This window comes from Thunnus maccoyii, chromosome 16 (genome assembly GCF_910596095.1).
Source record: "Thunnus maccoyii chromosome 16, fThuMac1.1, whole genome shotgun sequence".
NCBI lineage: Eukaryota > Metazoa > Chordata > Actinopteri > Scombriformes > Scombridae > Thunnus > Thunnus maccoyii.
The window spans coordinates 9,247,920-9,271,465 of record NC_056548.1 but is presented as its reverse complement, the minus strand read 5'-3'; the positions used below and the strand labels follow the sequence as shown (position 1 = coordinate 9,271,465).

Below are 23,546 nucleotides of genomic sequence, written 5' to 3'. Positions count from 1 at the left end.
ACAGGTCAAGGGTTGCCACTTAGCCAGGGGGAAGAAAAGCACATGTGACACTGGATCCTGGCAGGGCTAATGGTCATTTCTCGGTAAGCAGTGTGTCATAGTCTCAGTGGCCTAGATAATAGGGCTGCGGAGTGCCTGGGTTAAACCCACAGGATCAGGGAGTGGTTGTGACTGTTGTCTTTGTTGATCTGCAATCAGTCTCACTGTGACATATATAGCCATGAACCTACAAAGATAAAGTCTACCATTTGCTGCTTGCAGAAGAGAAAGGAAGTAAAGTGTCGGCCCTCCTGAAATTAGAACAAGTTACAAGTAAGTTGAGTTACAGTTAAAGCATGATAACCAGATAAGACATTTTGTGAAATATGTGTTTACCTGGAAACACCATACAGAGGAAACTGTGAGGTTGAAAATGGGGCGTTACTAATGTTGTTGACATTAGAAAGTTATTGTACATCACGGTCTATAAATTGCAATTCAATATATTTAAATGCCATCTTTAATTCCATTCTGTTTTGGAGGCAAACCAATCTAAAAGTACATGAAAGTGGTCAGATTGTTTAGTAAATTTGAGCATCCAACTTTCTCTGTTACTAACTTCAGTTCTAAGCATACACTCAGTAATCTGCATTGTTTTGTATTCAGAAGGTAAACTTCCCAAACAGTGAATTATACACACCACAGGCTGATAATAGTCAGGAAGGGATTAGAGATGGGATGAGAAGGCCCCTTGTTAACACAAATTATGAAACACATCACCATAATTAAGTTAAGAATTTCAATATTTGGGAAAAACAAGAGTCTAACTCCCCACAATCCCCCCCTTCATGTGGCCACAGACAAATCAACCACCGAGTAGAGATAAAAGTGAGTACAGACAGAGATGATAAAGGTACACTTTCGCTGTACGTAAGCAAGGGGGGTTTAGAGGTCTGTCATCTAACAGTGAGGTCAAAGGTTTGATCACTGAGCCAGACAAATATGTCATTAAAGTGTGTTGTAGCAAGACATGCAGTATCTTCATAGTGATCGTGTTTGTGTAATGTGACTAGAAATTTCACATTATTGTGGTTTGTTTGTCACATCATAAGATGAGTCATCACAGAAATTATTATTACCACACACACAACTGTTTGTCTGATCTGGAACAAACAATAAAGATTGTGCAGACAGAAAAGTTTTTTGTAGTTTCTCTATAGTCTACAAAAATCAAAACAAAGATTTGTTCCAGTTGTTGCGTAAAAACTTTGTTTCCAGTATCAAATTTCCAAAAGATATAAAAGGTCTCGCTTTAAGCTTGACCGCTGAATGCTTTTGTTCCATGTGTGCTTATGATCTCACCCTGGGTTGATGTTTTTCACTCCATAGAGGAACATATAATCCCTTCACTGATGTTAAAAGTGCTGTTTTTAATGCAGGTTTGAGCTCTGGTATGTGTGTCTGAAGGAGGTCAATCGTGTCTCTCTGTTTTCTACAGACAAAGCAGCCTCTGAATACGCCCCTAACCTAACCTCATCACTCAAATGTTGACCTCAGCCCTTGTTTGGTGATTAATTATCCATCACACATCACCTGTCACACTAGAGCGACACAGACACATGCACACATGCATGCACGCAGTTTTGCAGCCACCCCGCTCTCAGCTGTGAGCGTAGATAAGGGAAATAGCACAGTTAGCACAACCAGCTCTGTTTGCTCACCTCTTTCTCAAACAAAAAGTAAACCTGCCTCTGATACCACAATTACAAAGTGTACATGCTGCGACATTTGGTTGCTCAACCCTGTGGGTTAAAGTTGAATGGAGATTGAGCACTGAGAGTAAAACTACACACCTGCGTTATCGTGTCGTGCAGCAAGCAATGAATGAACCACAAACTTGATCTGTGTCACAGTACAGTTTCCATGTTGGAAAGTAACTTGCTGTAAAATGTGAGTAAGTAATGGAAGTTTTTTTTTCTTTTTTTTGACACATATCAAAGAGCAGGCGACCCCCTCCCTCCGCCACCTTTCTTCTGCTGAAGAGTCAGAAACCCACTTCCTGGTACTTCGTCTCAAGGTGTCTCTATACACAAACCGCACAAACAGGAAGCAGCCCTCTTTCATATCCCTCAGACTCTGCAAACACTTTAGCTCTTCTGAAAGAGCACAGCAAAAAAAAACATGGATGGTGCACACGAGTCATTTTCACCTAATATGGAAACCTTTCTTTTAACTATTTTTCCTTTTTTTTCTGCCCTTATTAAAACCCAATATGTAGTAAAGTTTTGAAGTAGGAACCCTTCCCTTTGCCACAAACTGAGTTTACACGTGATGAGGGTGACAAAAAATGAAAATAAGCATAAATCTTTGATATTACACCTAATAAAGAAATATTTCATGTTTCATTTTATGTGACCTATGCATGAACAAACATACATTTCATTTGTTTGCCAAAAAGTCATCCACAAACATAGAAATGTACAGTAGTTTATCCTATACAATGATGGCCAGTTAGACCCCAGAAAGGCCGAACTCCCTGTTAAACCTCTTATGAACATATAAAACAAAAATAACAAAAATCCAAATAAACTTTTCGGGGATTTGGGAGGGCTAGCTCTGCGTAAAAAGTACTGTCAACACCACTCACAGATGTAAAGCATATAAAAATCCATTGAATATAACTAAATATATTTAACAGCTGGAGCCTCTGAGCGCCAACAAGAAGTAATGGAGTTTTGAGACATGTCATCAGTTCGAAATCATCTTTATAAGCAATAATTATAAAAAACTAAGAAGGTCATAAAGTATCAAGGTGATAAAACAATGTGGAGTATGTTTTTTTGCTGTTAAAGAGGGTCTGTGGTCTCCAGAACCATTAACAGAACATTAGGGTTGAGCTAAATTTAACTTTTAGAGCATGTCTGGTTGAGAGAGGATGCTGACGTCCATCTACGATGTTTTGTAATTCGGAATATGAACCATAAAAGCTTGTTTTATTATGTTGTTCTATTAATAATTACTTTAGCATTAAAAAAAAGTTGCATATTCTATTAAAGTGATTCCTTAAAAAGAACATTTATGTAATCCACATATAAAAACATACTCTTGCTTTATGGTTTCTGTTGCCAAGTTCGATCATTGCTTTGAAATGTAATGAGGATTTTATTTGCAGCATGTCATGAATCACTCAATCATTAGTGTTCAGCTTCTTGTCCACATGTTGTCTGTGCAAGTTGCTGTGGGATTTTTTTTTTTTTTTACTTTCTCTGCCTATAAATGAATGCGCGCCTACAAAATGAAACAATATGAAGTAGTGAGTAATCAACTCAACACGAGCACCTGTGTGTATCGAGAAAAAGCAATGTTTTGAAGGCTGTTTCCCGGGTTTAATTTACTGGAATGCGGAGAGGTAGGTGAAGTTACACTGGGCCGTGAAGTGAAATCAGGTTCTCAGCAGGCAGGCAGCTTGTTCAGTGATGGGATAGGGGCTGGTGGGGAGGGAGCAAAAGGAACAAGACAATCTACCCGGCCCGGTTCTCTGGAATAAAGCAACAAGGAGGCTTCCACGGGTCAGCTGTGACGGGTCAGCACCCACCATTGTATGGAGTGAAGGGAGTTCCTGTTCCGGCTCCTTTTTGCAATCTGAGAGAACATAAACATGGACAGACGGAAGTGTCCAGAAACCGAGGGAAGGCAGAAACAGTGTGGATGTTGTTGAGTGGAGTGTATTGAAGGGGAAGCTGCAGCATGTTTTTACTGAAATCAAACACCATTCAGTTTGTCTTTGTAAGGTTAGAGATTGTTATCTAGATTTATATGTGAAAATATATAAAAAATTGACCACATGCGGCGCTGAGCTAGATATCTTGATAATCCTATCACTATAACAATCAGTGACTCAGATGTTTGTCCCACGCTTACCAGAAGTAACTACCTTATCGATCACCTTACATGTAACCTCAGGATAACCGATGAGGTTATAACCTCAACAAATCAATTTTTTTTTTTTTTTAAATTCTTGGAAACCTTACAGTTACGGTCCCTACTGATCAATATTTCTGCTGAAACCAGGAGTGTGGTGTCTTTGCGTAACAAAACCTGCTCAAAGTTTGATCATCCCCAGGTCAATACCCCTGACTGCTCTCTGTGCAGCTCACCAATCAACTTCCACCACAGTGAAACACCCTTTACTTCTGCATTGTGCACAGAGAAACACAGCCAGTAGGCCTCTTGTATTGCTTATTTCCTACTTAATTGATTCTACTTATGTTTGACAACATATTTTATCCCCATTTATATATAGAGTATAGAAATATTTGACACAATGGTCTTCCAAAACAATGCAACTTCCTTATACCTTATGGGAAATCTCTAATGCTAGACTAATAAGGTCATGTGAGAAGCTCGATTCAAGGTTGGACTATGTAACGTGATAGAATACATATAATAGGCTTTTGAAACTTAATCTGCATGTAAAGATTTTTTTTTTTTATATGTGGTTTCCAGCTTAACATTTAACACACCTTTCAGTATCATTCATCACAAATGTCGCTTACCAGACTGTAACTGCGTAAAGCGTAGGGGTGTCTACATCTACCCGACTTCCCGTAAGAACCCTTGAAAACGACTCATTACACATTTTAACTTTTCCAAAAATACGGGGTTTATTGACTTAACTGCAATCAATACTTACAAAAAAGAGGGAAAAAAACAGGTTTTCATATAAACTCACAGAAATTACTGTAGTGAAAAAAAAAAAAAAAAAAAAAAAAACATGGCTGAAAAAATACATTCAACAGTTTTACTTTCTTTGTGTCAAAATCTGCTCACCTCTTACCAACAACGTGAAGGCAACACAGAACAAGTGACTTTAAAAAAAAAAAAAAAAAAAATTCATTGTCCTCCATTATCAAATATAAAAGGCGGAGAAGCCTTAGCTACCTGGAATGTATTCAACGAGGCACTTCCGATGGTCAAGAGGGGGGGCCAAGCAAGTGCGTCAAGCATCCAAATCAAAAATTTAAAAAAAAAAAAAGAAAAGAAAAAGGAGCAGAAAAATAAACTTTCCTCAACCCATTTGGTCACAGCTATTGCTTGTAAGAACAGACTGGGTGTAAGAACATTACTGATGAAGACATCTCAAAATAACCAGTCTTCTAACTTCTCCTAAACCAGTGATGTGAGAGGTCTTTAAAAAAAAAAAGCACCCCTTTACTTCTACCGTCAACCCAAGTACTGTGAAAATACTCCTCTTTATAATTGGGACAAAATAGAAATCAAACCAAAAAAAAAAAAAGGAGTTGAATCAACGTGATAACAGTTAGCTACTGTTACTGTCAGATTATTGTAAAAGGTGTGGAGGGGGGAAAAAAACATCAGGAATGAATACAAGCAAATCTAGTTTTGATGGAATTGCAGTCCAATAAGTGGGAGTAAGAAAAAAAAAAGTACAATAAATAATCAAAACGCAAAACATCTTTTTTTGCATTTTTTTTTGCTTTAAATTAAGTTTCATTTTGACAAAGTGTAGTTGCAGAACAAGTCATTGAAGTACAATATATTAAACTGTGAAAAAAGGAAAACTGACAAAAAAATGTCTTCACAATCTTTAGATTAATATGGAAGATCATAATTTAACATAAAAGAAAATATATTCTATTGTTCATTATCCAGATAAATACAAAACAAAATTAACAAAAAATGCATATGATCACCAATAAATATGTTCTGATAAGTTAAATAAGCAGTGACAAGCAAAACCTTCTGTCTGGAAAGTTTTCAAACAATAATAATAACCGTAATAATAACATTAATAAAAAATAATTATCAAATAAAGAAAGCAAAAAAAAAAAAAAGGGATGTAATGAGTACGGAACGCTCCATGGAGCAGGTACTAAAGTGGGGGGAGAAGTAAAGTAAAATAGCTTGGAGATCCGATCTTGTCAAGTCGCAGGATGTTCAACTGCACCATGGGAATGCTGGAATTCCCCAGATCGGTGAGGATTAAGAGGAGGCGGGGGAGGGTAGCGTTGAGAGGCGGGACAAAGTCTTACAGGTTTAATGATCAGTTTGATATCAAGACTTCCTTCCCAAACAAAAAAAAAAAAAAAAAAAAAAAAAAAAAAGAGCCAGTGACCAGCAACAGGAGGAGAAACACTCAGGAGGGAGAACACAACCAACTTCCAGTTCAAAGTCCTTCCTGCAGACTCACCCAGTCCACAATTACATAAGACAGGGCTTGAGAAGAACCGTGACGGGGGGAGGGTGAAGAGGGGAGGGGGGGGGGGCAAGGAGGGGGGGGGGGGGAAATGAGAAAGAACCGAAAAAACACAGTAGTCCATTCACCCTAAACACATGCAGAAACCGCCCCAGGCACTTTTTTTTCCTCTTTTTTTTTTTTAAAAACTATTTCATATCATTTCAGGGTCTGTATTTTTTTTTTTTTCCTTTTCTCTCAACTCAGTCTGTAAAAACGGCTGCGGTAGATCTACAGTTACATTAGTGAGCACCCTCTAGCTAGCTCAGGGGAAGTGGTATCATCAAGGGGGTGAGGAGAGAGGAAAGGAGGGGGGAGAGTGGGGAGGTGGGTGGGGGGGGGGGGGGGGGCGGGGGCGGGTGCAATGCACTCCCCTTTCCAAGGCCACTTGTGCTGCTACACATTCAAGAACAAATGAAGAAGAAAGAAAAAACAAGTGGCACCTGGCGAAACAGTCAATTCTTGTTCTCATGATTTTCATTGTTCAATTTCCTCTCCTTTTTGGCACTATGACACATGGCGGGGGGAACTTTTATAAAACTTGCTGTGCGGATTAACAGGGATGAAATGATCATCTGATTCGATAGTTCCCTTAATTGACTACATCCTTACAATGCTAACAAGCAATTAACAAAAAGGTGTCTTGTGTAAGGGAAGACATGGAAGCTAAGGAACGGGTCAGAGGTAGAGGGGAGTGCCGTGTTCTCTTTGTGTCATCAAACTTTAAGTCTCTGGTGGATGCCTGCAGTCTAATCGTCAGAGATGGAGAGGCGGCTGAAGATGGGAAGGCGGCGGGTGGTGTCCAGCGTGGGGGACTCGGAGCCACTCAGGCTGCCTCCAGAGCTGCTCTGGTAGCCCTCTTGGTCTGACAGAGAGTCTGGAGGGCTGGCTGGAGACTCGAACATCTGAGGGGACTCCAACATGGGTCTGAAATAGTAAGGCGTGCTTGTTGGAGAGGGAGGTGCAGGGGTGTTGGGCTCTGTGCCTACAGGACCGGCACCGAGGCTGGGCCCAAACAGGTTGGCCAGCTCCTGGCTGGAGTAGGTGAAGGGGTTACTGCTGGGCCAGTCCGGGACCTCATCAGGGAAGAACATGGGTGGAGGGGTGACAGAGGTGGGGCTGTCTCTCAGCCCGGCTGAGCTGGAGAAGCCTGCGAAGCTGTAGCTGTGCTGCAGTCGGGGCCTGTCCATCTTGTTGGAGGAGTTGAGAGGGGAGGACTGCTGGGGAGGTCCACGGCGCTCCTCAGCATTGTGGATGAAATGGCAGCGAGGCCCGTAAGGACAGAACCCGATGGTGTGGAAGGTGCGGCACAGCTCAGTTTTGTATTTGGGATGGCGGCTCAGGCTGCGCAGTTCGTGGATTCCGTGAGCAAACTGGCATTTGTCGCCATACTTGCAGGAACCGTTCTCCTCGAAGGGCCTGCAAAGCTCCGTCTTGTAACGGCTGGAGTTCACTTGGCTGCCGCTGGTGGGACTGGCAGGGCCCAGGCACTTGTTGAGGAGCCTCTCGCCTGTCTCAGAGAAGGAGCGGTCTCGCAGGCGGTTCTCCTTGTTGTTGCTGGCATTGCCAACCCCTGAGATGAGTGAGGAGTGGTCCGCTGCCTTCAGGCTGTTCAGAAACTGGTTCTGGCTGAACTTTGTGCTGCTGACAGAGTGCCGCCGCTGGTACACGCCTCCCACTGAGGGAGATCCCACCGCCTTCCTGTCCAGCAGGGCTCCGGTGGGGCTGGAGATGGGCACATTGGTGCCAGTGCAAGGGACAGACATGGGATGGGGGGCACCCAGGTTGTTGTTGTAGCTGAGCAGTTTGTTGTTCTGAAGAGACACACACACACACACAAAAAAAAAATAGATGTTATTAGGACTTATTCTACAGAAGAGCGACAGTCAGTGTGGTCCTGATTTCTAAAAGATCTGGTGGGCTGGAGAGGGGGGAAAAAATCCACAGCCTCCTCTTGCATGACTGTGTCCTTTTTGGCTCTGACAACATGAGCGGATACAGGCCTATAGAACAGCAGCTGGTTTGGCAAGTTGCCCTGGTTAGGAATGTGTGCCTGTTTAGTAAATGGAGCAGGAGCACATGAGAGAGGCCAGTGGGCTGCTAGTGGCTACAAAGAGGCTGCATCATTTGAAAGATAATGAAAGTGGCATCCTGCTGAATTACAAGGGAACACTGATCTGCTTTTTCAATACACTTTCCAAAAAAAAAAAAAAAAAAAAAAAACGAGCGGAGACTTGTGTTAATCACCGATTTACATAAATCTAACAGAGAATAAAGATCATACAAGAAGGAGAAAGTGCAGCTTTAAATCAGAGATCTGACAGTGAAACTTGAAAATGTAATGCAAACGAAAACAGCGCAGTGGCTCACCGAGGATTAAAAAAAAAAAGAAAAAGTTACATGCCCACAAATATTAACGACTGAAAGAGTTAACACAGAAACAGCTTTTTTTACAGGAGCAAGAGTAGGTTAAAGCCGGACAAATCTGGTCAATGATTAGCGAGCATGTGGCTGCTTTGTGAGGAGTATTAAAAGTGGCGCAAAACTGCTCCTCATTTTAAAGAATGAAGAAATAACCATTTGCTAACGTCCCCAACACGAAACTGCAACGTAACCGGCAAGCAAAACACGTATTTATAACCGAGCTGATGTGGCACATGTTTGAATATCAAAATGACTTTAACTTTTACCATTTCAACAACTGTTAAGTTACCGCCAGATACACTTTGAGCACACTTTTTTTTTTTTACAGAGACACTCAATAAAATAAGAGTCCGCGACGACGCTTTGACAGGAAATAACAGGCAACAACAACAAAAAAATATAAACAAACAGTCGGTTCACAGCGAAGCGAAAAAACACAAACCAACACAGCAAAACAACACAGCGCGTCACGGCGGAGGGCCGCGGGCATGCAGCTCCTCATTCCTCCACAGCACAGCGGCTAACAGGCTAACAACACTTCGTACATTAGTTAGAAAAGCAAAAAGAGGAAGGAAAAAAAAAAATTAAGTTTTTGAAGCTACCTTGTTCATTACTTCGAAGTCGAAGAAAGGCGACACCACGGCTGTGGTCATCTTTGCAGCAGCAGCAGCGACCACACAATCAAATCAAAAGTAGTATAAAAAAAAAAAAAAAAAAAAGTAAAAAAAAAAAAAAAAAAAAAAAAAAAAGAACCCCAAACTGTGCTTGTTGGAAAGTTGCGCAGGTCTGCTGAGTTTTCTGATTTGCAGCTCCTGTGTATTTTTGACCCTGCAGAACTCCCCCTCTGCCCTGAACCAGCCCCGACATTTGCTTTATAATCCTCTGCAGGAGGAGCCTCCGGCGCTGGGCGTTAACTTTAACTTTTTTTTTTTTTTTTTTTTTTTTTTTTTTTCCTTCCTCTTCTGCGGGTGAAGGGACAAACTTGCATTGGTTTGTCAGTTTGTTTGAACCACTACACTGCTGCACGCAGCACAAATACTAAACAGTTGTAGACTCTTTATTCTGAGCGATATACAGTAAAAATAACTCAGTCTTTATCTGTTTTATAGTGAGCCAATTTGATAGTTTAACATTGAGAGTATAGAGACCTTGGAGTGTACTTAAAAAGTGACTTATTAAAGTTAGTTAATACACTCAGGACACTGTACATGATAGTTGATTAACTTTTTTACAGCTTCTACTGTCTTACTTTGAATTTACATGTAAATAGTATAAATACATTATAAATAAAACCAGATTACTATCAGATCATTTTAAAGCCCAGTGACTGACAGTAGCTACAACTTTATTTTCTACTTTTTCTTATGTAAGTTTGGTGCTTAAACAGTCTGGAGTTGTTTACTGCGAGGCGCTGTACTATCCTCAGGGTTTCAGCTACCATCCACTACTCTGTAATTAATTTACTCTTAATTGCTGGACTGTAACGTCACTTGTGGGACTTTCCGGTGAATTCAAGCAGCCGGAGCTTTTAACTCTTTACCACCACACAGTAATTTCCTCATTGAATTCTTTTTTTTTTTTTTTTCTCTCTCTCTCTGTCTGTCTGTCTGTTTCTCTCTCTCTATAAACTGCCGCTCTCCCAAGCTGAATATGTATACGGTTGTATGTGTCATTCCATCAGGTGGCAGATAACCTGATACATGAGTGATCTCACCAGGTTCAACCACAGTCAGTCACAATGACGCTTGCAGCCACATATAAAAGAGCCAGGCTGCAGAGAGTGAAACCTATACAAATCTATTGTGGCCCATCTTCTTCCTCTCTCTCTCTCCCTCCCTCCCTCCCTCCTTTATCGCCCTCTCTGAATCCATGACAGAGCAGCCATCGGCCATGTGCAGAGTCAATGTCAGGGTTGGGTTGCAATAGAAGAGAAGAGGGAAAAGAAAAGGCAGGGCTGGGGGAGAAGAAAAGAAGCTGTTAACACACACACACACACACACACACACATATATACACACACACAAAAAAAAAGGTTGGAGTTGGAGGAGGGGATGGCGTGAGGGGGGAGATTTATGGGGGACGTTTATTACTACACAGCACTGCCCCAGGGAGGTGAGGGAAGAGGGGTGGGGAAAAGAGAGGCAAAACATTCCCTTTCCCCTTCCTCTTCTTGGGGGTGGAGAGCTTTGTCTCTTTGCTAGCAGCCGTGGAGGAGGCTGAGGAAGTTGTTTTTGCACTGAAATGTTGAATTTAGTTGAAAAAAAAAAAAAGTTAGATAGAAAAGACTAATCTGCATACAGTATGACTTCTCATTTCTTCATCTATTTTAATGAGCTGACCTTTTGAGAGCTATAATGTTATCTTCACCGCGCATTAAGCAAATAAAAGTAGATATAACTTCACAGAGTTATTCTGGACTCAGCCAGTCAGCGAAGAACGAGGGTGTGTGTGTGTCTTAACATAAAAAAAGAGTTTTACGAGCTGGGGCTGTGTGGAGTAATCTCCCCCTGGAGTGCTTTCACAGACGACAGGGTGGGATGACAGACTTGCTGGAAATCACGTCTGCAGTTCAAAGGCCTTGTCACTGATTGATTAAGTGGATCCGATCGATTGCCTCCCTCTGAGTGAATAACTGCAGCGGGGAAGTCGGAGGGGAATCACAGCAGTTGTTTTTTTTTAATTTTCTTATTACAAAAACCTCTAGTTGGTGTGGTATGACCTAAAGGACTCTTAATTTGTCACACAATAAGCTGAATCAGAGCCAAGGTTTATTTAAGTACTGTACTAATGACTAATAATGCACAGGGGCTGTGATGTCGGAGCAGGGAATTTCGCTGCGGATAACTTAGCACAGATTTAGTTGTGAACTCTTCAAGGTCAGCGGGGCTCAAACACACAACAACAAGCCACTGACTTCTATGGAAATGTCTTCTTCACCGGACCTCGGCCTTCGGAGGCCTCATACACTGTGGTTGTTTACTTTAATACTCTCAGATGTATCGTGCCTGCTTGATATTTTGCTACTCAGTTTGTCTTCCAGGTTTAGGAGGAGGCACCTGTTTCCTGCCAAAAATGAAAAAAAAAAACACACAAAAAAACCCAGACTGCTCTCTCCTCTCAGGGGATAATGTCAGATGTGTTCCTGTTTTAAAGATGCAGAAAGAACGACTACAGACGCAACTTTGACGCACTCTTGCAGAAATGTTCACACACACTTTTTCACATTTCCTTTTGCTTGTTAGTGACGTTAAATGCATTTATACATCTGTCGCCTTTATGCAAATCCCACTATCCTTTTAGTGCCAAAATTAATATGTGTGTCACTGTCGAGCTGACACCATTAATCACTTTGACAGGAAATTAGGCAACAATTTTGATTATTGATTAACCGTTACAATTGTTTAGTCAAGCAAAAATAGTAGTAAATAGTAAATTTTCTCCAGTTTGAGCTTCTCAGACATGAGGATTTACTGCTTTTCTGTGTTTTATATAATAAAAGGAAAAAAATATTCAATTAATTACTTTTTAAAAATATTATTTCAGAACTTGTGATGGGCATTTTTCACTTTTTTTTTGACATTTTATAGATCAAATGAATAACAGATCAATTAATAATAAAAAATAATATAAATTAGTGAAAAAGATTGTTAGTTGAAGCCCTATTGCAATGTAAAATTAACCTAAAGAGGCTATTCAGTATTCTTACTTCCTCAATTTTTCTTACTTTTGTCATATTTAAGCTATATTTAGCAGATGTGAAGCTGTTTCTCCATTTAGTAAACAAAACAAGAACTTATTTTTCTTTCCAAAAAGTCTAGGTTGCTTCATGGGATTTGATGGTGTTAGTTGGTCTACTTACATAATGGGATACACAGTTTTTTACCCATGGGTGATATTAGACTGAAGATTTATTGTAAGAAAAATACATATGTATCACCACCTTCCCATCACAACGTGTAAAAGTGTGCTGGTGGAATATTTTTCTGTCTAATCAGCCCATTGACTTCTGTAGTGAAGGGACTTTAACAGATCTCAACTCCTCAGGCAGTATTTTCCACTCACTCTTGACGGAGTCGAGTTTTCCCTATGGAAGCGCTGATTTCTGAGGATTTGTGCTTCTAGAGGTCAAGGCTGTCCTCCTTTGCCGCGTAAGGCCTTATCAGTCTCAGTAGAGGCTGCAGTCAGTCACTCCTCAGCCTGTGCTGGACGGTTTGATTTCTGCCTCCTGCGCTGTCATCTTTGATGACCCCTCCTAAGAAGGGAGGATGGGGGGGCGGGGGTGGTGAGGCTCGAGGTCACTGATAATGCTTAAGTGGGATGACAGGATGTTACATTTTTTATCTATCTGAACAGGAGTTGAAAGAAATCATGTCTGTGGTGACTGTAGCAGCAACAGTTTACTATAGTTCCTCCTTACTGCCAACAGAGGGCAGGTTTCTTCCTTTTCTATGTTCTTTTGTTTCAGCATTTCCTATTTACTCCTTTTCCTTTACAGTCTCACTACGTTTCAAGTGTCTCAGTGTTTGCCTAAAGCATAAATTTAGACTGTAAGAGTGTGTGAGAATTTCTAACATTAGACAAGGAGGTCAGCACAGTCGAACACAGCTCTTTCAGTGTGTGGCCTTGAGGTGAATTAGGACTCAGCACAAGCCTGTGTATTGTGTAATGAGCCTTTCCCCTGACATACTAACTTACTGGCCTTGCATGAAGCAAAGGGTCTTATCAGCTCCAAACACAAATGCTCACACACCAGTAGTGCAGTAATCTCTAACTGTGCTGCACCACATCCCACTTAGGGCAACCACAGACTCATTAAACTACGTCATTAAAGAAGAAATAAGTTGTAATGTTACCGCCTTGTGGAACATAATGTATATTCTAGTGATTGATATGGTTGTTGGTTATTACTAATCAATCAGCTGTTTTTCATTTCCAGAGATCTCTGATATGTAAAATATGTAAATAAATATGTTAAAGTATATATTTTGGAAGAAAGAAGTTTCCCACACACAGACAACCACTTGCATTTTCAATTCTCAGCATTGAGGGGTGTCATTACAAGTAAGTGTGAGCGGAACATCACCTCTTCTCTTGAAATTCCTTTTGTGTGTTTTGCGGCAAAGCAATTATTCACGTCAATTACATGGAAGCATGATATATTCCAGAAAACTGTGATTCAACTTTTTTTTTTTAAAAAAAAGAAGTCATAAATTATTACACATTTCTATAACTTCTTATTTTCTTCCTTGCATGTGAATCTTGGCAGACCACATCTTTCGAAATACTGACAGGACAAGGGTCTGCTGATTCCCAGCATGTGAATCCCGGCAGAGTGCATCTTTCGAAATACTGACAGGACAGGGCCCTGCTGATTGTTGAGCAATCAGCAGGCTAGAAGATAGAAATTCGAGCTCAAAAAGAGTTTGATTTCTTGAATATGTTGTCATATTTCGGCCTGGATTCGCTGTGACACTGCATGCATGGGTTTACTTTCTGTATACATTTTCTTCCCCACATCCCAATTTGTGTGATCCAGTTCTTGTCTGTATAGGCTCTGACAGCCAGGACACCATGATCGCCTCCTTTCATGTTTCTCGGTGTGTTTGCCAAATTCATAAGGGAGGACTGTGGTCATCTTGCCATGTTTTTGCTGCAGGGTGAACCTCGCCTCAGAGGAAGAGAGTCAGGGAGAGAGAAAGAGGGAGGAAAATAAGAACTAGCAGCGATTAATTGTCCATAAGAGTAGCCACAGCATTGTTAGTGGTGAACCGCCAACTGCTCTTGCTGATGTTGTTCCCATGAATCGCTCCAACATGCTCATCCACTCACTTCCACTGCCCTCCATTTCATACTGGGTGGGATGCAGCATCAATGCGAGCCTTGGCTCATTTGGATAGCCTCAACACATCACAGCATTACAATCATGACCAGAGTTCAAAACAAACACCATCTTGGAAATGAATGTCTTTGGCCTTGTCAGTGTCAATTTGCAGAGGAATAGAAGAGGAATAATGATGTTTTGGTTAAATGTGGGCTCACAAAAATAGCTACAAAACAAGCGAGTGAGGGGTCAGCATTTAAAGGAGATTTACAGTCCAATTCTCTGCTGACACGCCGGTCTCTTGAGGAGAGTTGTATTTAGAACGAAAGGCCAGCTTCCTCCTCTAACTTCCTGACCCGTGTTTCCTGAGGAGCAATCTTTCTGACTGTCCAGAGGACTCATGGGAAGAGAGAGTTTTGGTTTTCCACTCACACATTAGGGGTTGCGAAGGAAGAAGCACAGGTCAAAGTCATCAAGCTATAGAAATGAGATGATCACCACAGCTATATGATACACGGTGCCGCACACTTGACGGCAGATGATATGTGCAGACACACTTAGGGAAGAAAGGGTTAGTGACGCAGAGAGGAATCTGGTTGTGTCCAGTTCCCCTCGGGCTCAGCGTGCCTCCGCTGGGGACCGGACAGACCTGACCCTGGTCCAGGTGTCATGACCAGGCGGCGGACGCTGAAATGAGATATTCCTCAGCTCCTCACTCAACACAGGCAAAAATCAATGGGCTTTGTATAGCATAGGAACAGTGGAAAGCATTCTCTCACCAAAAAAAATCCTGCCCTGTCCCATCTGTCTCCATTCTCTAGCTCTCCCAGACCTCACAACCAGCCCTGTGTGGTCAGTCCTGGACTAGAATTACACAGTCCATGTGTCCAGCTCTGGACAATACACAAAGCCAACCGCCCGTGTGATGACCCTTCCCACTTTTCTCACACTTCATCCCTGCAGATTTATTGAATTGGACACGACTTCTCTACAGTTATTGATACTCCTCCAGATGCTTTTGACGAGGACGCACTTCTGGCATGGTCGCATTTTGTGTTTGACAACAGCTCGTCCATCGTAAATGACATTTTGGAAATTAGCTTTTGATGATGTGTGAATTGATGGTAGCGTGTTTTTGATTAGATGATGTCAAGCTGTTGTTTGTGAGGCGTCCTCAGTCGACCTGGGCCATATGGTGATGTCAAATTCCCTCTTGTTGTAGGCGTAATGATTTATTGTGAAAAATTGCAGCTCTAATTTAAACCTTTTTTGGGGCCTATTTGGGTCTTTATTGCCGGTGGAGTACTGCAAATTACAGCTCCCCAGGGTACTTGATGAACACACCACTGCAAGACTTTTTTCCATCATTGCTCTCCATGTAGATAATCCTCTGGTTGTGCTTATTACGGTGGCCCAGAGAGCAACTTAAGAAAACAGAGGCAATTACATAAAACACAAGCAAATGAAGAGAACATTTTCACCAATTTGACAACAAAAACGTTGCAAAGGAATAAAACACAGGCAAATTGAGAGACACAAATGATTATTTATCTCAAAGTTTTGAAGGTTATTTCAGTTTTAACATTCTCATTGCATGATTCATGTATTATTGCAGATATTTGCTATATACCAAGTCTTGCTAACTTAAAGGGGACATATCATGCTTTTTGTGTTTTTCTGTCATTTATATACTCTTATAATGTTGGATGTCTATGTTAAATATAATCAAACGTCCAAAACTTGTGGTGAACGCATGTAAAAATGCTGTCTGAAAGTCAAAAGCCACACTTTGTTTGCAAAGTTACCTCTACTTGCCCATCACACTGATGTCAGATTGTTTATGCATGTCCACAAATCGTCTGTTCTGTAGCCTTAAGGTTATTCAGTGGGTTGTTGGCATTTTCAATAATGTATGGATGTATTGGAGAAGTGTATATTTTGAGTAAAGAACAAGAAAAAGAAGTGAAATCTGACTACTACTGGCCTTAAAGAGACAGAAGCTAAATTGGCCTGTTTCAGACAGAGGCTGAACTGAGGGGCTGTATGCAGAGCCAGTATAAGTTAAATAATGAGATACTTGAATTGTGAATCATGCAGAGATATTCCAGTAGAGCTACAGAATATAAATATAAACCTGGAAATGTGCATGATACGTCCTCTCAAACATGAAGTCAAATAAACTGACAAAATACACATAATTAACAAGTTTATGTGAGATACATGTTAACATAACCTGTATCCGTCTGAGTCAGTGAACTTACTCTATGAGCCAAAAACAGCCACAACCCACAAACAGCCTAGAAACTTTTTTTGTTTTGTAACTTAGTTCTGTTTTGTTCTGTGCAACCTGCACCTGCACTGCTTTACTTGCTTGTATTTTCTGTATTTGGCTGCATGTTTTCTTATGCCGCATATATTTTGCATTTATGCTAACATCAGTTTCTTATATTAAATTCACGTATTTAAGTACTGCAGGTTGGTGCTGTTGTGTACTGTTTATTTTTTTCCTCCTGCCTGTATGGTATGACATTGTATAGGTTGTCACTGGCACTGGGTGTCTGCAATGAGTGGATTATATATTTGTCTGTTTTTACTGTGTATGTTCAATTTTGTGCCCACACTGCAAACCGACTTCCATCTAATTCAATTAGCCAGTCAATCAATCAACGTTTTTGTCTTTTGTCTGCGTTTCATCAGTTCTCATGTGTTTTGCGAGCCCTCGGGGCCGCTGTAGCTTGCTGTTTATGAGGAGACAATGGGAAGTGTACTTCAAAAAAAAAAAAAGCTGTATGTGGGTGTAACTCTCTGCTGCTAAAAAGTTTGTTATCTGTAGAGTTACAGGTGTCTGAGCTTCAGTAGATTATTCATCTGTTAAACTGCACCTTTGACGGTCCTCCTGAGATGAAAAGTCCTCATAATGTCTGCTTTTTTCTTCTCCGTGACCTGCCGTGACTCCCAGAGAGTCACATGAGCTTGTGAAGTATATCCGTCTTCTAATGGAAAATGACTAGGAAATGAGCAAAACTCAAGCTATGTGGATAAAGATCAAGGAGCCTATGGAAGAAAGATTTCCTTGGAGGAATATAGACAAAGGCTCAAACAGCATTTTATGTTCACAAAGGGGCCAGAATACATCACCATCTTACCTCTTTGATTGTAATTTTACAAAAGCGTTCTCAATCACTCAAAGAAAAAAACTCTGAGGGATTTTGTATGATTGCTTACAGCCCAAAATAGAGTTTGATGTCCAAGATGAGCCTAAGCTGCTTCTTTTTTCTTCTTCTCCTTTTCTTTTAAAGAAAATAACCCTCTGGGTCTTTGAGTCTGGTCCAGCCCAACTGCCCCCAACTGTCCCCCACTTTGCCTCTCTTTCTCCTCTCCCTCTTTCAGACTGTCTTCTTCCCTGGCAGTGAAAGAAAGTGCAGCTGTGTGGAGTCCTTTGGACTGAATGAGAAGAATCAGCCCATTTGGTTGACTTTCCTGGCCAATGTTATAATTTTCTGCTGCCAGGGCGTAACATCCAGTCCAGAGCAGTTCCTGGGCTCCAGCCACTTGTATCCAACAGGACAATGGAGATTGTCCCACAGCCATATACTACACAGGGGTCCAATGGCCTGGTGTGCCAAAATGTGGAAGTACCTACGGGTCCAGACACATGTGCACTGTTAAATAACAAGACAATTAGTCCACTTTTGAGCCCTAAAATTTGCTTGGTCTACTTGTTTCTAACACAAAGCTACTTGTTTCAAGTGTTATGAAAACCAAATGTCATTTTGTTCTCGCTACTGCAGGATTATGTCTCATTTCAAGGTACTGACACTCATTTCTAGAAGAATTGCTCTAACAAAAGCCACTTTTTGGGAACAAGTGGGATTACTTCACCCCACTGGCGTAGCTTTTCTCTTGATCAAAGAACAAGGAGTTCTGAAAGCTGAATATGAGTGTAAGTGACTTGTCAAAGCAGCATGTTTATTGTAATTTGACCAGCAACATGTGTGTCAGCAAGTTTTTCCTGTTTGCGTTACGAAGCTTTAACTGGACTGGCATGAATTATGCATTGAGTTCGGTTTTTAGCTTTTGCGAGTGGTTAATGTTATTAGCATGCCCTCAGAAACATATACAGCACTGCTAGTGTATGTTTCCAGTAAGCACTATTAGTGTCACATAAGGACCAAATGGCAGCCCATGTGACTCTGTCGACCCAGGGGAGTACTCGCATTATTGCTGTGTTGTGTGACAGCTGAATATGGAAACACTTTTTGTGCTTGTTAAATACTCTCTGGTTTGCCCTTTTTTTCTTGCCTTGTACTCTTATAGGTTCTACAAAGTCCAATAAAATTGAATGGCTTTCCCAGAAATGAAAGTTTATTGTCCCCCTCAGCCCACCCTACTCGTAAATAATGGCACATTTACCAAAAATCCCATGCCTCCAGCCCCCACCTTCATACCATTACCAGTGCCACTACGCCAAAACCGCTGCCAAAGTACACCCAAACAAACCCCCTTTCTTCTCATTGAAACCTTCCAACTGTCTGTTAACAGTGTTTACTCCGTTAAAGCCCTCCAACTCAACTTTCAGAGGACAGAACAGTCCAAATGCTGTTTGTGGGAACTGTACATGAACCCACTACACCCTAAAACTCCAATCTTCATTTTTAACTTGTGTTATCAAAATAAGTACTTTACCAGGCGTATACAAGCATCAAACGACAGTCTTTTTACTGTTTGACTAAGAACCGTGTTGCACCAGCTACAGTAGTTTGATCCAAGGTCAATAAAAATCACTTCAGACTTTGCAGCCATGGGTTTGTAATAAGTGAGTCACAAAAAGAGCTTTGATTCAAATTATGCTGTTTTAAGCTGCTGCTATTAAAACTTTTTTTAAAAAAAGTCATTTTGAGTGTTTGTTTTTATGCTGGCTTGTGTTCACACGTACGCTTTGAGAAGGATCCGGTCAATTTCTTGGTAAGAGATTCATTCAGATCTTCTGACAACACCAACACGCAGTCGGTGCAATCCAGTAAAATCAAAGATATTATGAAGAGGAGGGTAAAATTAGTTCCACATGAGCAACATCCCTATGGGGGAAACCTATTAATATGTTTAATATGGCGACCTCAATCATTTACTTGACTCGGACTTGGCCTGCACAGCTGTTTCCAGGTACCTTGGGAGTTCACCTTGACCTGCTTTGATCGTCCACATTGGCTAAAATTATAAACAATCAAGCAGTGATGTAGTCTGTAAAGTCTACTAGGTAGACTATGTAGACAGAGGAGAGGCAGCATGGAACACAGTTTACAGGTAAAGGGTGCAGACAAGTGTGCAGCTGTGCAGAAGAGGCGCTGATGTGTAGGTGCGACCTTGAGTACAGTAATGGAGCTTCCACTGTGGGCAACTTTTTCACTGCATGACTCACCACATGAGATAGATGCACAAATGAAATACCACCGAAAACTGTCACGATCTCCCCATAAACATGCTGAAACCTACAAACTCTCATATTTAACAATGACATCAGTATTGACGTAAATTTTGCACATTGGGGGCTTACATTAGGAACTGTGAGATCAGACTAATATAACTCCCGGGGGTGAAACTAAAAAAACTTGACTTTTTATGATTACGTCTTCTGTCTGATGTTGAATAAGTGCCTTAATCGCTTCGAGCCAGAGGCTGTTATGTTTTTGTCTGACGGTCCCCACACACAGGATATGAGTCTGTTCTATTTGACAAGCCCATGAATCAACAGCTTCAATCACATTGCTGTCATGTGAGTTAAAAACTCTGCGCTATTGTAAGAATTTTCAGTATAAGTATGGGTTGAATACTTTGACACAATTAGAGGATGACGAGTTGTGAAATAATGATGTTGAAACCTGTTCCTGAGGTCAGAGAGAGAGAGAGAGGCATAGAGTGGGTATTTGTAGAGCTCAGTATTCAGTCATGATTTATCCCTGTCGAGGTAATATCAAGGTCGGCGCCCTGAAAATGTCTTTGCTTCAACAAGATGCCTTGAGCCGGATAAGAGGGCCTAAAGCTCCCAGTTCAGCAACATGATGGATGAAAGTGTTCCATCTTGTTTATGCAACCTGACACAAGGCATCTGCTGGCCTCTGGAGCACTCAGATCATGCTGTAACAGCCCTCTCCACTCCCTATTAGACAGCGAAACAGAGATTATCATGGTATTTCAGATGCAGGAGATACAGTGGAGGGTGTAGGAAAATTACTGCTAGCTCAAGGACATTACAATTATTTGATCTTTTTTGTTCTTTTATGTTCTCAGATGATGAATCCTAATGATTTTGGTGATCACCTGACTTTTCATCTAGCGCCATCCTGAGGTTGACATTGATTTTGAGTGAAATGTCTGGACAACCATTGAAATAATTGTTTAGTTTGTCTAATACTTTGGTTATGTTAAAATACTTGCTGCCATTCCCATTAGCCTCAGCTGTACTTTGTGTTTAGTGCTAATCAGAAAATATTAGCATGCTAATACACTAAACTAAGACAGTGGAGGTGGTAAACGTTACACCTGTTAAACATGCATGTTAGCATTGCAATTGTGCGCATGTTAGCATACAAGGGGGTTAGCATTTAGCTCAATACAGCCTGAAGAACAGCCTCATAGAGCCACTAGCATGGCTGTAGTCTTGTTAGCAAATAAACCCTCTCCACTACTTATTAGTCAGTGAAACTTGATCAAAGTATTTCAAATGCAAGCCATACAGTAGAGGGTATAGGAAAATTACTGCTAGCTCACCAATCTTCTAGAAATTACGTTCATGTACGACTACATTTCAACAGCAAATACGTTTTGCTAGAGATGTAATTCCGGCTGGATTTCATGTTCTTTCAACATAATGAGAACATGCGGTTAATTAATGTATTTGGCAAGTTGCAAAAATGTTGATACTCAACGTATGAGTGAAATGTTCAGAGACGACCTACCTAGTTCCTTTTTTTTTCACCAAAATATTATATCGGGCAGGATAATATCCGCTAGCAGAAGCCATAGAATTATTAAACTTTAATGGTTATGTTTAGGCACCGGCAGCACTTGGTTAAGCTTAGGGAAAGATCATGGTCTTGGTTTAATACAGAAAAAGGTCTTCAGTGACTTGAAGCATAATATGTTAATTAACATTTAAGCCACACCCCAATCTTTCACTGATCTTAACCAAAAATCTTTTGTTTTCTAAACATAACCAGTTTCCAGACTCCTGCATTTTGTTCATTCAGTCTTTTTGGAAACATTATCATCTTTGAGCAACACCTAGCTTTAATCTAATACTTGGCTAAAATTAAGAAGCTCATATTTAATCTTACAATTACAGTACAAATAGAACTTAATCTAAAATTTCATCTGAATTTAATTTCTGCCTTCATATCACATGTTTGAACAAATAAACACCTCACTAAAAGACATAACAATTTTAGTCATGAAGTATCTTGCACAACCACAGAGAAATCTGTCATGTAGCCACATCTCCATATCCTGCTGGCAAAGGTATTGTGGGCGTAGTAAAATGTTTCATTAGTTGATATTGTGTACTCTGTTATTCAACTGTAGCATTTGGGTTCATTGTTCAGAATGTGAAATCCTGTGTATTAATCCCCTGATCATTTTTCTTGATGAAGAAAATAAATTCCCAGCCAACTATTTTAAGTTTTATGGCTGTGAGATTCTTTTTATGAATTCTGGGCAAGTCTCCTATTTTCCAGTGTATCAGGCAGGAGAGGCTGGACACAACCAAGGTGGAAAGTTTGGCAAACTAGCACAGGTGTGGATAGATGTGCTAGAACGGCAACTTTTATGGTCTGATTTTGCTCAGACGGAGCCAAATCATGTAACAAAACCCAACCAGCATGCACTGTTTATGCTTATGCCAACAAAGCGGTTTTTCTCTTTCTCAGATTAGACAAATAAATAAGTATGTATGGAAAAATCTGCCAAAACAATGTGCTCTTGAACATGCTGTAATCATTACATAGTCATGTAATGCACCATAAATGTCATAGCACGAGGCAGTGATGGAGTGTGTTTGCTCTTGTGCGGGCTTGCTGTGCTGTTAAATTGCGCTCCATATGTGAAGAAGCCGTGGACTGCTACCTCAATATCTAATCCATCTGTCTCTGTCATATGACTAACTAAAACATAATCTCCCATTCAGGTTTTTTCTTCCCATACACCCCTTGCTTGAGCTCTGTTTCAAATGTCTAGTACCGCTGGACACAAACACCCTAAAACAATCAGCTGCTTGCATAAACTTCACCTCCTTCTCTACTTGTATCTTGTACATCAGCTAAACAGCAAAACAACAAAAGAGAAAGAAAGAAAGAGAGACAGCTGAAGAAAGACAGAGAGAAGCAGGGGGATGGAGAAGGAGGGAGGCAGACACAGGCCTAGCACCAGTAGAGAGAAAGTGCGGAGTCATGCTGTAGGAATGCTGGGGAGGGGGGGATTGCTGGCGTGACTGCCCCATTTTTCACAGCCATAATCAGAGCCAGCTGTCAGTGAGAGGGCCCACAAGATGAGGGGGTGTTGGGGCGGAGGGGGGGGGGGGGTATAGGAGGATGGAAGACAGGGGGGAGGACGAGGGATAGGGAGGGGAGGGAAGGAGTGGGAGTACAAGGTTTTTGGAAGAAGTTAGAAGGAGAGAAAGGAGGGGGAACGGCAGGGAATAAGAAGACATTGCTAGAGATCAGGTTTTCGTGATGTTAATTTATTTTCATCCCATGTATCACGGACTTCAAAGTTCTGTAAAAGAAAAGTGTCTGTAAAGGCTCCTGTGTAAAAAGTCAGTGTGTTTGTGCAAAGGTACCTTTGTGCATGCATGATAATAGTCAAAAGGAGAGGAGTGGATCAGGCTGTGGCCTTGACTCGGCCAGGCTGCAGTCTGAGCCAGGTTAAAGGAGGATGTAGGGGGGCCAGGGTGGAGCTTCCTGCTTTCCTGCTGCTTCTGGGACTTGGCCCGCACCTATGCAGTAAAGAATGACAAAGCAGAAGATTTTTAGACACTCTATGTACTGTCTATTAAGTCCCTTGTGTATATATGGA

At 41.1% G+C, this 23,546-nt stretch overlaps 1 protein-coding gene and 1 long non-coding RNA gene across 4 annotated transcripts in view; one reads left to right on the top strand and one right to left on the bottom strand.

The window, feature by feature from the left end:
• The window catches only part of LOC121914050, a 58,721-nt gene extending 56,412 nt beyond the window's left edge, over positions 1 to 2,309 (top strand). Inside the window, exons 5-7 of one of the 3 annotated variants that reach the window (XR_006100449.1) lie at positions 5 to 83; positions 262 to 312; positions 1,980 to 2,309. This is a non-coding gene — a long non-coding RNA (uncharacterized LOC121914050). Of the gene's footprint in view, positions 1 to 4; positions 1,141 to 1,979 lie in introns of those variants that run through there. The other 2 variants (XR_006100448.1, XR_006100447.1) reach the window with 2 other exon arrangements.
• Positions 2,310 to 6,579: 4,270 nt separating this feature from the next.
• zfp36l1a (zinc finger protein 36, C3H type-like 1a) lies at positions 6,580 to 9,525 on the bottom strand. The gene is made up of 2 exons (XM_042437006.1): positions 9,262 to 9,525; positions 6,580 to 8,049 (listed from the first exon to the last, which is right to left on the bottom strand). Exons 1-2 carry the CDS (start codon positions 9,310 to 9,312, stop codon positions 6,985 to 6,987), a joined length of 1,116 nt encoding a protein of 371 aa, XP_042292940.1. The 5' UTR covers positions 9,313 to 9,525; the 3' UTR covers positions 6,580 to 6,984.
• Positions 9,526 to 23,546: the final 14,021 nt, after the last annotated feature.

Excerpts from the sequence above, each read along its gene's own strand:
- zfp36l1a (XM_042437006.1), bottom strand. The coding sequence starts at position 9,312 with ATGACCACAGCCGTGGTGTCGCCTTTCTTCGACTTCGAAGTAATGAAC. Across the intron at positions 8,050-9,261 it reads ACTTCGAAGTAATGAACAAG|AACAACAAACTGCTCAGCTA; the intron begins GTAGCTTCAAAA and ends GTGTCTCTTCAG.